The sequence below is a fragment of the Pseudorasbora parva genome, chromosome 11 (genome assembly GCF_024679245.1).
Source record: "Pseudorasbora parva isolate DD20220531a chromosome 11, ASM2467924v1, whole genome shotgun sequence".
Taxonomy (NCBI): domain Eukaryota; kingdom Metazoa; phylum Chordata; class Actinopteri; order Cypriniformes; family Gobionidae; genus Pseudorasbora; species Pseudorasbora parva.
Window position 1 is genome coordinate 45,212,888 of NC_090182.1, and position 15,875 is coordinate 45,228,762.

General features: G+C 37.6%; 1 protein-coding gene across 1 annotated transcript; it reads left to right on the top strand.

The window, feature by feature from the left end:
- The first annotated feature begins 391 nt into the window (after positions 1–391).
- On the top strand, positions 392–15,875 carry fnta (farnesyltransferase, CAAX box, subunit alpha). Its single transcript, XM_067458089.1, has 9 exons — positions 392–608; positions 1,611–1,696; positions 1,873–1,987; positions 3,230–3,334; positions 3,709–3,835; positions 3,913–4,061; positions 8,283–8,345; positions 8,665–8,842; positions 15,264–15,875. The coding sequence occupies exons 1-9, from the start codon at positions 475–477 to the stop codon at positions 15,429–15,431; spliced, it is 1,125 nt and encodes a 374-aa protein (XP_067314190.1). The 5' UTR covers positions 392–474; the 3' UTR covers positions 15,432–15,875.

Genomic DNA, 15,875 nt, shown 5'->3' on the forward strand with positions numbered 1-15,875 from the left:
CATTCTAAATTGTAATTTTGACTTTTATATCACAAATATGATTTTGAAAGCGTGTAGATTAGGCTTTCATTTTGAATGCGTGTACATCAGGCTTTTCTTTGGAAAGCGTGTATATCAGGCTTTAATTTTTAAAGTGTCCTAGTTCAGACTTTATTTTAAAAGCGTTTTAGCTCAGACTTTTATTTTGAAAGCGTGTAGATAAGGCGTTAATTTTGTGTAGAGAAGGCTTTTATTTTGAATGCATGTAGATCATTGGTTTTTTTGTGTGTGTTTTTTTTTAAAGCGTTCTAGCTCACTTTTATTTGGAAAGTGCTCTAGTTCAGACTTTAATTTTGAAAGCGTGTAGAACAGGCTTTTATTTTGAATGGATGTGTAGATCGGACTTTTATTTTGAAAGCGTGTACATCAGGTGTGTCTCTGCCTTCACGCATCTGTCAGCTCCATCTGCACAGTTAGCAAAGTGCAGTTTCTGCAATGTCTTCTGTTGAAGAAATGTCCAACTCCGTGGAGGAGAATTTGGAGGAGGACGGAGTAGAAGAGGAGAACGCTTTAGAGGATGCGGAGATGGAGTATGAGGAGCCTGTTAAAGGAGGTTATATCTTCTACAGGTGAGCTTAGCAGCTAGCTTAGCACGATAACTGAATGAGTGTGCGTCTAATCAATTCAATTAGATTTTTAATGTAGTTATTTGCCTCTTTATTGTAATTGGACGCCACCGCATAGTTACAATTATTGTTGCATAGAAGCAATATAATCGTTACTTCAGTTATGTATTAATTATGTATATGAGCGATTCAAATGAACTGAATCAAGAGAGCATAAAATATCTGAGTTAAAGTTGTACCAAAACACCTAAGCAAGTTTATGTAAATAGTGTTATTCTGTGTTAACCCCTTTAAAAATGTGTTCTAATGTCACTTCAGAGTGATTCAGTCACTTGAACCGAGTCAACACGTCAGAATGGTTCATTTGATCCGAATGAGCAGGATCTATTAAATCTAAAGGAGACTTTTGGATAGTTATTATTATTAATTTCAAATTTTCCTGAGTGATTCAGGAAATCACTTTTTTGTGTTTTTCTGAAGGCATTTTCTCCTCAGTGATTCTGAGTCACACAAGATTAATCCATAAATTTGAGCCTTGTTAAATGCCGAATCTTGTCTGATGTGAACCTGTCACTTTGCCCATTTACTGATTGATTCAAATGAACTGAATACAACACAACTGTCAGAAGTCTATAAGAATGAAGGGATTTAAAATTAAATGTTTTCTTTGATTCATTCTGTTGACTCTGTCATCTGATGTTCACTTCTCTTAATTTCTGCCCAATAATGAATAAAACTTGCAAAGAGAATCGTGAAATTTTAATATGAACTTAATTAGAATAAATAGGTTAGACTAAACGAGCCTTAAAGTTCCAGTGAACCGGAAGTTGCTCTAGTCTTTTCTTGTCTAGTGTGCCGTATATCCGAGTGAAACGCTTCTCAAACAAGAACAAATGTAGGAAGAGAAGATATGAAGAGGGAGGTGAAGATAAGATATTAATTCTAAAGTGGTTTATTTAATGATGTCTTGAACTGTCACACACTGTGCTTGTTTGGTTCATTTAGGGACAGAAAAGATTGGGCCGATCTCGAACCTGTTCCTCAAGATGATGGACCAAACCCTGTGGTGAAGATCGCTTATTCAGAGAAATGTAAAGTGTCCTTTTCCATCTAGCTCGAACCGACAACTGCTCTTTTAACCACAAAATAAACCAATTCAGTGCAACCCGATCATAGTGTCAGGGTTTATTTTGTGATAGTGACTAGCTCACTGTAAGATAGTTGTTTGTTTAAGGCAGATGTTAAACGTGTGTCATGTCATCTGCAGTCACAGACGTGTTTGACATGTTCAGAGCGCTCCTGAAGAACGATGAGAAGAGTGACCGAGCGTTTGCACTGACCGCTGAAGCCATCGAACTCAACGCCGCCAATTACACAGTATGGTGAGAGAAATGATGTTTAAATCAACACATCAACGTGAATGTTACAGCCCAATGCACTTTTAATGGCAAACCTAACACGCTAGGATTTTGAAAGAAGTTTCCTCCGTTCACCAAAGCTCCATTTTGAAAAAAAATATATAGTGCAATTAGTTACAAATACAATTTAAAACGGCTGTTTTCTGTGAACATACAGTAAAGTGTAACTACTTTCGAGTGAAATGAGAAGGAAGCGTTTTTTTTTTTTTTTTAATTGGTGATTTTTGCTTTTTTTTGCAGAATCTGTTAGTTGAGATCACGAAGAAGCCTCTCCGTGTTTGAGATGGCAGTATTGGTGATTTAAAAGTGTACATTTTGAGGTTGAAATCGGCTTGTTTTTCGGAGATTCTCGCATGCAGTAGGGGCGTGTCATTGTCTGTGTGTATTTCGCTACTGGATAAGCCAGCTTTTGTTATTGTACCCGCCCTCCCAGGGAAGCGTGGCAACTTATTATGCAGTGCTCTGGCCGGCTCTAGCTGATATCAAAATTCAATAAAGATGGACGCCGCAAAAATTATCGCAGCCAAGCTGAACCGTGGCCGTTACACCGAAAATGTTTTGAAGTAAGACAAGCCGGATGCTTATGAACAAGCACTCACTGACAAATAGAAAGTGTGCCTGAATGACTTATTTCATTGGAGGCAACGAGATATGAAAATAATACTTTTCTGTTTCTTATGGGGTGAGTTTCCATAAATATCAAAGTTCATCATTTTGTCAGGTTGTCAAAGTTTGCCGACTGTCACTCCCAGCAGGTGAGAACAGGTGAGAACTGCATAATCTTTAGGGTCCGTTTTCCCCCTTTTAAACATTTTTTAAATGCCTACATTCAGATGGCCACAACTTCTCCAAATATTATAAAACCGACTTGTGTCCCTACTTTCCGTGATTGGTCGCATTTATTCCTGTAATCAAAGCTGAATTAACATCACTACTCCAGTCTTCAGTGTTACATGATCCTTTAAAAGAACAGCATCTATTTGAAATAGAAATCGTTTACAACAATGTAGATGTCTTTAACTCTCACTTTTACTGTGGCTTATCAGTTTAATGCATCCTTGCTCCTTAAAATTATTGTAATCTACACTATTCCAAAGTCTGCACTGGATTGCATAGTTAAACATTAGCATTTTTGTTCTGCAAAAAGCTACAAAGCAAGTGCAAGACACTTGTGTCCTGCATTAAAGTATGTTTTGATGTCTGTAGGCACTACAGAAGAGTTTTACTGCAGGCTCTAGATAAAGACCTGAGAGAAGAGATGAAGTACATCACGGCCATCATAGAAGATCAGCCCAAGAACTACCAAGTTTGGTAAGTAAACCTCAGCCTGCAAATGATTTTGAGCTTTGGGCAATTATTTAATATTCACAGACACTATTCTATGTCACCAGATGCGTTCTCAGGGACTGAAATTTGGTACCCATTGAATTAATGTGAATCGGTAATGTGGAAAATACAGAGTTTGGCACCAAAACCTGTAGTGCACCCCTACTTGGGGGGGTTCCCCACTTGAACAATCACAACACACTGCTCCAGCCGGTCAATCAGAGCACAGTGTGCTTTTCAGATGGAGGGGTTTCATAGAGACAGGAACTAAACAGAGCATTACTGACAGACTGGGAAGAGATGAGCTGCAACAATGGAGAATAATTATTGTTTAGTAAACAATTTGTGCACATTATCAGGCATCACAGGCGGATGGTGGTGGAGTGGCTGAATGACCCGTCGGATGAGCTGCAGTTTGTAGCAGAAATTCTCAGTCAAGATGCCAAGAACTACCACGCGTGGCAGCACAGACAGTGGGTCATCCAGGTACTGATTCACAGCCTCAATGTGGCCTGTAAAGTGTTTGCTGATCTGCATGTTCATGGTGTGTCTCTGTGTGTCAGGAGTATAAGCTGTGGGATGGAGAGCTGGAGTATGTGGAGGAGTTGTTAGAGGAGGACGTGAGGAATAACTCCGCCTGGAATCAGAGACACTTCGTCATCAGTCACACCAGCGGTTACTCCGACCCGGCCATCCTCGACAGAGAAGTCCAGTGAGTCTTATTCATTGACACAACCAGACCGAGCCTTTTTGCTCAAAGATAAAATATTAAAAATGTTGTGCAAAAATACCAATGATCATAATTCATTTTCAGTTTAGTTCTCAAGTTTTCAGAAAATTTTTAAAACTTCTGAAAAACGTTCAGTAAAGAAAAGTTTAAACTTTTTGTTTTGTCCTTAGTTCAAAAGGAAATCTATGTACATTTCTTCGATATATACTAGCGTTGTGTTTAACATATTCTCATGATATTGATTCTAAAACCCCAAGAGTCGATCTTTCAGCCTATGCTGTTTTCAGTTGATGAATGAACAATTTTGCAGTAAGCTTGGTTTAAATGTTAAAAGCTTTAAAATTTGCTTTGTAATTACTTAGCTCATTTGCATTATAAAATTCAATAAATACCATTTTGTGGCTCTTTAATGTGCCTCAGATCAAGCAAAGCGGCTCGTGAACCAATCTTCTCTTCCGCTTTACTACTAGTTACAGCACAAAATAAACATGAATGAACATCAGAAGGTATGTTGAAAGATATTTAATGTATGTTTGAATAAATAATTTTTTTTATGACAACCACCATTTTAATGTTTATATTTAAAAAACAAATGAGTAGAAACTTGTCATAAAAATATACAGTAAAGAAAATTAAGTATTTGAACACCTGTCTATCAGCTAGAATTCTGACCCTCAGAGACCTTTTAGTCTGCCATTAAAATCTCCACCTCCACTTCATTTATTATCCTAAATTAGATGCACCTGTTTGAGGTCGTTAGCTGCATAAAGATACCTGTCCACCCCATACAATCAGTAAGAACCCAACTACTAACATGGCCAAGACCAAAGAGCTGTCCAAAGTAGGCATGTGCCGATATCAATTTTTCATGTTGCGATTAATTGATGAAGTTTTATCACGATATACGATATTATCACGGTATTGAAATAAGTTGCAAAAAAAAGTGTTGCCATAGCATAACAGCTTTAAGAACTATTTTTGTAAGAACAAAAATAACGGAATATTTAAATACAACAATGCACCAAAAATATATACAGCTCTGGAAAAAAAATTAAGAGACCCCTCTTGAGAAATCAATGTTAAGTGGTCTCTTGATTTTTTTCAGAGCTGTAAAAGTACAATTTTCAAACAGATTAAAGTGCAAAAGAATTAGGCTATAAAGAACAACAGGTAGGCTTACAAATTACAATAAGGTCTCATTAGTTTATGCATTAACTAAGATTGAGCAACAGCTACATTTGGTACAGAAAGTATAATGTTTTTGTTAATGTTAGTTAAGAAATACTGATCATTGTTAGTTTTATCTTAGGTCCATAAAAAATTGTCAGTTTGGATAATAATGAATTAACATGTTAACTAATGAAGTCGTATCTCAAAGTTATACTGAACAATAACAAATAATTAGAACAGTTCTAATTATTAGGGTATGTTGTAGTCCAGATTAAAACATAAAAATGTTTACATTTGAAAATAAATAGCCTATTAAGTCTTTAAGTATTAAGTATTTGGTGCTGTGATGAACAACATTGAGATTACAAAAACGAATGGCTGTTTTAAAAACTACACGTGGTTTTTGTTTGTTTGCTGGTTTCCGGGGTAACCGGCTGCCTTCTGCAGTTCATCAGCGCCCTCTGCTGTCACTGAGCGGCACTTCAGCAGCGCGTCTCCTTCACCGGTTCAGTCATGTGCAAACGCACGTTGGGCTTGTTTATATCTGAGCGCGTCCCTTTGACGCAGAATACAGCGGTGTTGAGCATTTATACGGTTGATGGGCAAAGTATTCTTGAGTGCATTATAAAAAAATTATAAATTGTTAATAAATTATTATCTACGATATTTTAAAGTGCCCACGATAACAATATTGTGCATATTCATTATCGTGATAAATCGCATTATCGAAAATCGGCACATGTCTAGTCCAAAGACAAGAGACAAAATTGTACACCTCCACAAGGCTGAAAAGGGCTACAGGGAAATTGCCAAGCAGCTTGGTGAAAAAAGGTCCACTGTTGGAGCAATCATTAGAAAATGGAAGAAGCTAAACATGACTGTCAATCTGCCTCGGACTGGGGCTCCATGCAAGATCTCACCTCGTGGGGTCTCAATGATCCTAAGAAAGGTGAGAAATCAGCCCAGAACTACACAGGAGGAGCTGGTCAATGACCTGAAAAGAGCTGGGACCACCGTTTCCAAGGTTACTGTTGGTAAAACACTAAGACGTCATGGTTTGAAATCATGCATGGAAGGTTCCCCTGCTTAGACCAGCACATGTCCAGGCACGTCTTAAGTTTGCCAATGACCATTTGGATGATCCAGAGGAGTCATGGGAGAAAGTCATGTGGTCAGATGAGACCAAAATAGAACTTTTTGGTCATAATTCCACTAAACATGTTTGGAAGAAGAAGAATGATGAGTACCATCCCCAGAACACCATCCCTACTGTGAAGCATGGGGGTGGTAGCGTCATGCTTTGGGGGTGTTTTTCTGCACATGGGACAGGGGGACTGCACTGTATTAAGGAGAGGATGACCGGGGCCATGTATGGCAAGATTTTGGGGAGCAACCTCCTTCCCTCAGTTATAGCATTGAAGATGGGTCGAAGCTGGGTCTTCCAACATGACAATGACCTGAAGCAGCCAGGATAACCAAGGAGTGGCTCTGTAAGAAGCCTATCAAGGTTCTGGCGTGTCCTAGCCAGTCTCCAGACCTAAACCCAATAGAGAATCTTTGGAGGGAGCTTAAACTCTGTGTTTCTCAGCGACAGTCCAGGAACCTGTCTGATCTAGAGAAGATCTGTGTGGAGGGAGAAAATCCCTCCTGCAGTGCAAACCTGGTGAAAAACTACAGGAAACATTTGACCTCTGTAATTGCAAACAAAGGCTACTGTACCAAATATTAACACTGATTGTCAGATTTTTCTCAGGTGTTCAAATACTTATTTGCAGCTGTATCATACAAATAAATAGTAAAAAAAAAAAAAAGATTTTTTTTTTTAGATTATGTCTCTCACAGTGGACATGCACCTACGGCGACAATTTCAGACCACTCGATGATTTCCAAGTGGAAGAACTTGCAAAATAGCAGGGTGTTCAAATACTTATTTTCCTCTCTGTATATTAACATTATTATTATAAAAGCTTCAATAAAATATAAGAAGCTTACTCGAGTGGTTCCCAAACTTTTTCGAGTGGCGCCCTTGAGGCGTTTAACGTCCTTGTCTTCCACTCTTCCACTACAAGTTTTTCTAACCCTATTAAATATTTTTCAAAATTCCATTAATTTAATTATTAATATAATTAACAAAGCAATAGATTAAACTACATCAATAACTTCAGTCAAATCCAAATTAGTATTAACAAAAGCCATCTTTGCACTGCAAGCTGCATCTAGATGTATTTACACAGTTTAATGCTGCTCAGAGGTTGGATGAATGCATTTACAGTGACATAAATAATATTAAAAATAAATAATAAATAAATAAATAAAAATGTGCAGTAGAGAAATATTAAATGATAGTACAAATTTATTGATAAACCACCTGTAGGTGCTGATTAGTCCTAATGAGTGAGTCGTGTGATACCAAATTTCAGTACCTGAGAACGCCTCTGGTGATATAGAAGTGTCTGTGAATATGAAAAAATTGCCCAAAGCTCAAAATCATTTGCAGGCTGAGGTGGACTTACCAAACTTGGTAGTTCTTGGGCTGATCTTCTATGATGGAGATACTTCATCTCTTCTCTTAGGTCTTTATCTAGAGCCTGCAGAAAATTTGTCCATGCCTTAAAATAAAAACTGTGACTACATCCTATGCTAAAGCCGCCCACATGTTGAGGTGATTAGTCACTCACAAGATGACACCGTCGATTTCAAACCGTGCTTTTGAGGCTGTCTTTGAGTAACTGCAGTTTTAAAGAGAGAATACTCAGCAGTTGTGTTGACCGGAATCTGCTCATGGTTTGTCTTAAAGCATATTAAAAAGACTACACAGGTGTATAAAAAAAACAATATAAAATGGATCATTAGAGTTTTTGTTTGAAGAACATGCTAGTGTGCCTAGTCTCTAAACAAAAACGGCAACATGTGAATGTTTATTTGATTCCACCTGCTTTTAAAGTAACAATTTCTGCAGAATGCACTTGTAAAGACTGTTACTGGTATAAATGGCCAATTAAAACCATGCAATGTCTCTTTCTCTCTCTTTAGGTACACACTGAAACAAATAAAGAAAGCTCCTCACAACGAGAGTGCTTGGAACTATTTAAAAGGGTGAGTGTTGCAAACAGATGTAAACAGTCTGTGAAGTCATCTGATCTCTCATTCAAACATACATCCAGCAGATGGCAGATGCTTACCGCTAACAGAAGATGTGCAGTTTGCACTGAAGAGTCTAAAAATATATATATGCACAAAAACAACATGGATCAGTAATAGTGTTTGCCATGGCAAGCATCACTATTACTGTTGCTCATACGTTGAAATAAATAAACACATTTTTTTGCATGACTTTAAACATTGCATATATATTTAGATTTGCACCGTGTCTATCTTGGGGGGTCATGGTTTATGTGTCGGTTGTGTGACTCAGAATCCTGCAGGATAGAGGTCTATCCTCATATCCTGGTCTGCTGGAGCAGGTGAGCGAGCTTCAGGACTCGTGCAGTTCTCCATATCTCACCGCCTTCCTGGTGGACCTCTATGAAGACGCTCTGGAGACCAACAACTCCAGCCATGACCAGCGACAGACGCTCAACAAGGCATTAGAGGTGAGCCATGACTTCACACACAGAAAACGAGCCATTATACAGACTTTACGGCAGACAATGATCAACCGCGCTCGACAGCGTGAGCTTTTCACTCGCATTTGCCACTAAAAATAGACATGTGCGAACTGTAAAATTGATTTTGGAGCACGTTTGAGAATAAACAATTCCTGCTGATTAGTTTTTTTAAATATAAGATCTTAAGTCTTCAGTACATAAATGGTATAACATAACTTAATGGTAATTTTAAGCATATTATATTTTGAGAATGGAAAAACATAAATCACAGCCTAATGTGATTATGAAACTTCAAAAGACTGTGATTTTTTTCAATAAATGTGAGCGCTTCATTTCAAATCCTGAATGTGTTGCTGTGCGTTCGACAGGCTCACAATCCGTGAATAGCACACATTTATGGCAAGCGATAGCTTATGATCTAATGTGGCTCAATTAGGACCATTTTTTTTATTGCGTTTATATTGTCATGTTGTACAGTTGTTAAAAGGCATTAATAAAGCATAGGTATTTCAAAATAAGAGTCCCGAAACATTTCAGGCTTGTTTATTAAATAAAAGTCACGCCGTGTGTCCGATTTCCTCCCTGGTTATTATTTGGTTACACAAACTGTATGTAATTTTAATTAGCATTTAATTTAAAGTAAACTATTGTCTGGGACACCCCGTCACAGGAAAGAAAGACTTAGAACATTATTTGATGCATATTATTAAATATATAAATGTTATCTGATAATAAATGTTCTTCTTTTTATTAAGTTTCATTAACCTGACCAAACTAAAACTAAAAGAAAAATGAATAACAACTTTACAGAGATTTAAAAAAAAAAGACAAAACAACAGAATTACAAAAACTAAAATGAAAGCAGAATAAAATTGAATTAATAATATTAACAAAAACTATAAAGTATCTCTAAGTGATACTAAATAAACACTAGTTACTTACCATGTAATCTGTTACCAAGTGTTTTATATGTGCGTTTTAAATATATTAATATAGAAATAGTTAGTTGCACCCTAAATAATCTATATGAGCTCCTCAATTTTTTGACTTAAGAGCTCAGGTGCTCTTTGGGAAACAAAGCAAGCATCAAGCACTGATCAAAATGCTCGTCTTTCCTCCTCCTCTCTTGTATACGGTCATGGGCCAACTGTGTTAATGAATGCATATTCAGAATATGTTTGGAGGTTCCTCATGACAACACCATCTACTTGATCTTTAAAAATGATGACTATTTTGTAATTTATCATTTAAATCTGGTTAATTTCCAAATAGTTTGTCATAAATCACCATCTCAGGAAAATGTTATTGGGTTCCTAATCAAAATATGACTTTCTGTTACAAAACAGGGCATTAATTTCACAGGTCCACTATAGAGGACACCAGGATTTAAGCTTGTTTATCAGGCATTATGAGAGGAAGAAATTACATATTAAATGGTCCTATAAAAAGATTAGATATTAAGAAATTTTTGCCAATTATTACTCCCATTATTACACATTTTTTTCATTGCATATTGCCCCGAGAAGTCATTAGTATGCAAATAAGATCCAGTGTTTAGATACATTTGTATTGAATGGGAAAAACCTCACTAATAGCCATTTTACCCACATATTGCATAAAATATAATGGTATATCAGTTCATAGCGTTATATCTTTCATAGCATAGTTGAGGTATCCCAGAATGCATCTAGCATCAACCATCAAGCATCAATAGCGGATGAGAAACCCTGCATAATTTAAAAATACTACTGTTAATGTGTGACGAATTGTAGCTATAAGACTTTTTTCAGGCGAGAATGTACTTGTTTAAAGTTTAAAATTGCGGTTTATTTATTAAAGGCCGTTTTTAGTACAGAGGAAACAGCGCTGTACAGATAAGTAAATTGTGTGAGTACGCAAGAACACGGAAAATAGGGGGCGTGGTCTCGTTGCTCTCTCACGTGGAGAAGAGCGCGCATTCAGCGCTTGCATCTCCCCGTTATGGTAAGAGGCGGGACCTTTCCGGGCAAAGTGCGCTAAGCTGCTGTCCAATCACAACACGGGACGCGCTGGCCCAATCAGAACTCGTTACGTGTTTCTGAAGTAGGGACTTCATAGAACAAGGAAATCATCAAGTCAACTGTGTGAAAAATACTGTTTTTTTTACACGCGAAACATGAACTCATGTTATATTGCACACTTCAAACATAATCAAAGCTTCGAAAACACGCGAAGAACGGGACCTTTAATACAGTCAGTGATAATTAAAATGTACACTTATTGCCTGAACTTATGTTCTTGATTTTTTTTTTTAAAGACTAAAAAAAAAAAGAGGCAGGGTTGTTTTATATTTTTGTTATACATGCATTGAAGATAATCAAGGTATTTTTGTGAACCACATTTTTGTGGCTATTAAAGTTTAAGATTTTTTTTTAATGAAAAAAAGAGACAGAGACTGGTGTTTTATGACATATTTTGTTATATTGTACCCTAAAATATAGCTACATATAGAGATAACTGGAGTGAGAGTGAACTGAGTGACGCTATCAAGAACGCTGAGCTCCATTAGCAGAATACCAGACCTGTGTCCTGCCCTCATCAGGAATTCGTTCTCCTTTGTCGAACTTGGCAAGTTGGAACTACTATACTTGGTATTGAGAAATGGCCACTGTCCTGCAGAGTTAAGCGATAGCCCTAGTTAAAGAGAGGTGAAGTTTCAGGATCACTTGTTGAAAACACACAGGCAGGTGTTCTGAAGCAGGTTGGAAATAAACTTTGCAGGACATTGGGTCTCCAGAAGCAGGGTTAGAGCAAGACTAGGGATGCACGATATTGGATTTTTGCCGATATGCCGATATTTTTCAGCTCATTTTGGCCGATGCCGATACCGATGCCGATATATGTCCTTTGTTTGGAAACAACACCATTTTGAGCAAAAACTATTTTTTTTCATTCTGGTTTCAGATTTCTGAGGTATCCTTACTAAAAGGATTCTAGTTGAAGATAAATAAATGTTAATAAAGTTCTTTTTATGATAAGAGTATATTAAAAGCTCTGAAAATAACAATAATAAAGTCAGTAATTTTTCACCCCAGATGCAGCTGTAACCTAAATATTGTATTTTTGGATTTAACGTTTGTGCACATGAAGTGTGGGTGGCATGACGTCCATTGATGCTGTCTTTTAATTCTACAATTATTGTAGAGCTCCTTGGATTATTTTTCATCATCCATTTTGTAAATTTTTATTACAGATTAATACACTTTATATAAAAGTATTTGATTTACAAGTGTCATGCTTGTGATTTATGACATCATTACTGATTTGTTTATTCAGAACAAGAAGTAACTTCAATTTATTTGTGTATTCTACTTTTCATTGTATTACTGTAACAACAGCGCCCCCACTACATGTATAAATATATAGCAGTCTAGCTGGAGGGCACTAGGACCTGGAGGAGCTTCTGCTGCTGTGGAGGCTGCCGCACGCGCTAGAGAGTGGGGAGACGCGATTGGGCTTGTTTTGGGCTAGTTTTGTTGTGAAAACGTGGCAAATCTGCTGCTGACGGTCACGTCCTTCTGTTCGTGCATTCAGAAATTCAAGGCAGCATTTAAAAACAGTCAATATAAAATCACTGTACATGCAATGTATTTTCTTGTTTTCACTTGAAGAATGACCGCAGTGCTGACATGGTCTTATCGCTGTAGCACTCCTTGCACACGTGAGTTATTGCAGGCGCATATCAACACGTTATCATATCGGCAAGGCATATCGGCATAATGTTTTCATATCGGCCGATGCCGATTTTTATATTTTAAGCGTTTATCGGACGATTCCGATGTCGTGCCGATAATATCGTGCATCCCTAAGCAAGACCTCTGCTCTAAGCAATATAAGTACATGAAAAATTATTTTCTTTTCAGGGTCTCAGGAGGTGACAGTAAATGGCGCCATTTTTATTGTTTTAAATCGTTGAATATTCACCAAATCGTATCATTGATGCAAACCTTCTGTTGCAAAACGTACATAATTATTTTATCATAAATATTTCATTAGCCCATTTCACATGAAAACGTTTTCTTAAAGAATACATGGTTTTATCTGTAGGAGTAGACTAATTTTCATCTCTTGTAGTTTCACTCACAGATATCTATATTTTATAGAATCTGTTGAATATTTCACAATTTGGTGGTTCGTACAAAACAACAGACATTATCCACGTCCAGAGACTTGTTGAATTCTGTCTTTAGCTGAAAGTCTTTAAATATTAACTCGACACAACTTTAATAGATGTTAATTAATTATTGATCTATGGTTCCATATCAAACTAAATGCTTATAAAACATTACATGGCTGCCTCCGTACAACAAAGAGCTCGTCTGTAACCACTAAGGCAGGCAAATCGGAACAGAGAAAGTATTATTCGTCTCCTGAGGATTTCTCCGTGACAGGCCTTGTGTTTTCCTCTGCAAACGTGCGGATGTTGAGGTTAATGAGATTTCTTTGCTGTGGGTTTCTCATCCTGAGCCGCAATGATGATGGAGTTGAAAATGATTTTATGTTTTTGAAATTGAGGCCATGTGCAGATGTGTTTTGAAAAAAACTTTTCAGCTGGAGTCAGACTCACAAGCATATGAGATGAGGAATATGAAAGCGTACGGAGGAAAAATGTCCACGGATATGAAATGAGTAGTTCTTTTATGTCAAGACAAAAAAATTAACTACTATAGTAACGTGGAGTGGATGGTATTCAGTGAATTGCATAGCTGAGTCCTCACGATTCTAGAATTAATTTTATTTATTTATTTCAGTTGAGGAGTGGATAAAGAGAGCATTCATTGTGGTTCTCTAGAATTGTTCTAAATCATTATTTGTTGCAACCCTCAAATGGTTCTAGAATATTTCTACAATGGAACCCTTAGAATAATAAAAATTGATTGGTTCCACTGTGAAAACTAACAGAAAGGACTAGGACTGTGTGAGGTTTTCACCTTAGAACTATTATTTTTCTAATGGATTCTACAGTTGATCCATCATAACAGTTCTAGAATATTTGTGATTGTTTCTACTGTGGAACTCTCAGAACTCTTCTAGAATGGTTCTGAGGCATTCTATATTGGAACTTTCACTACAATTCTAGAGAGGTTCATCTGTGGAACCCTCATTTATAAACATCTGTGGCACTTTCTATAGTGGAACTCTCACATACAGTAGATATAGAATATTTGCGATTAGTTTCTACATTGAAAATCCTGAGAGGTTCTACTGTGGAAACCTCATGGTTCTAGAATATTTCTGCTTGTTTCTAGGAACTCTGAGCCATTCTAGAATGGGTCTTTTCTGAAACCCTCACACAGGTCAAGAATATTTGTGATGTGATGGTTTCCTTAGAACCCTTAGAATAGTTCTAAAATTGGTTCTGATGGGTTCTACTGTGGAAACCTCAAAGCAGTTCTAGAATATTTGTAATGGTTTCTACAGTAGAACCCTCACAGCAGTTCTAGAGGGGTTATGAGGGGTTCATCTATGGAATCCTCAGTTATAGAATATTTGTGATGCTTTCTACAGTGGAACACTCAGAATAATTCTATAGTGGAACCCTAACATTTTTTATGGAATATGTATTATTGTTTTTACTACAGAACCCTCAGAAGAGTTCTAAAATGTTTCTGAGATGTTCTACTGTGAAAACCTCACTGTCCTAGAATATTGCTAATAGTTTCTACAGTAGAACTCAGAACCGTTCTAGAATGGCTCATATGTTGAACCCTCACGCAGGTCAAGACTATTTGTGATGTGATGGTTTCCTTAGAACCCTTAGAATAGTTCTAAAATTGGTTCTACTGTGGAAACTATCAGAAATATTCTAGGACTTATTTGTGATGTTTTCTACTGTAAAACGTTTACAGTAGTTTGGAGGGTTTTAACTGTGGAAATGTCACAACAGTTCTAGAATGGTTCTGAGTGATTCTGTAGTGGAAGCGTCCAAATTCTTGAAAGGTTTTTAGAAAGGATTCTGCTCATGTTTCTGGAGAATTCCTCATCAGGTCGAGATGGAGAACTCCGACTGCTGACCTTTTCCGTGAGACTGCGAAGTGCAGAATATTGATGAGCGTAACTAGCAGATTTCCTTTCATAAGGTCTGAGCTGGCTTTTACTGCAGCTCAGAAGAGAGCCAGCGGTCTCACCGCTGTAAGCAGGCGCTCGTTACATGGGAAAATGTCAGAGCTGCATTTAGACTTCTTCTCCCCTGTTGTTTTACACACTCTGAATTCAATGTCATGTGGTTTTAAAATCCATATGTTTTGATCTTCTCGTCACAATTGTGTTTTTCCAGCCTGCATAGTGTCCAGATGCTTCTCTGCTGTCTCCGTCAATGATGAAGAGCCTTGATTTTGTGCTACTCACACCTGTTTGTGTGTTTTAGCTTTGTAAGTTGCTGGCTGAAGAGAAGGACACCATTAGAAGGGAATACTGGAATTACGTGTCCCGCTCTCTGCAAAACACGTATGGCTCAGGTGACTCCGCCCCCTCCTCTTCGGACACGCCTCCTCCCTCCTCCCAGCAGCCCGACGTGGAGCCCAGTGACCCCTGAGGAAAAGCACAGACCTGGATACATGCTTAGAGAGGAGGAAGAAGAAGAAATGCTGAGACATTATAGACTCTTTATCTTTGTATGAGTGTGCGTGTATGCACAGCCAGGCTTTAACAGCAGTGCTTGCAAGTCAGAACGGTGTTAAACTCCCAAGTAGCCATATGCTTAAACGCTCTCAGAGTGAGCTGTACACTTACCTTGCAGTGAATGGAGTGGACTGTGAGAGTTTGGCAGTAATTCATACCAGTCACACTCATGTTTTAGACTAGCATTTATGTTTTCAAAGGTGTCATTTATCACAGCAAATACATAACTGACATGCTTCAGGTGTAGTCAGGAGCTTCTCTTGCCAAAGCATCTTCTGGTCTGTGTTACCAAACTCTGCTCAGACACTGAGTGTACGTGCATTTTGAATGTTCAGAAATAATAATGGTTAATGCTGAA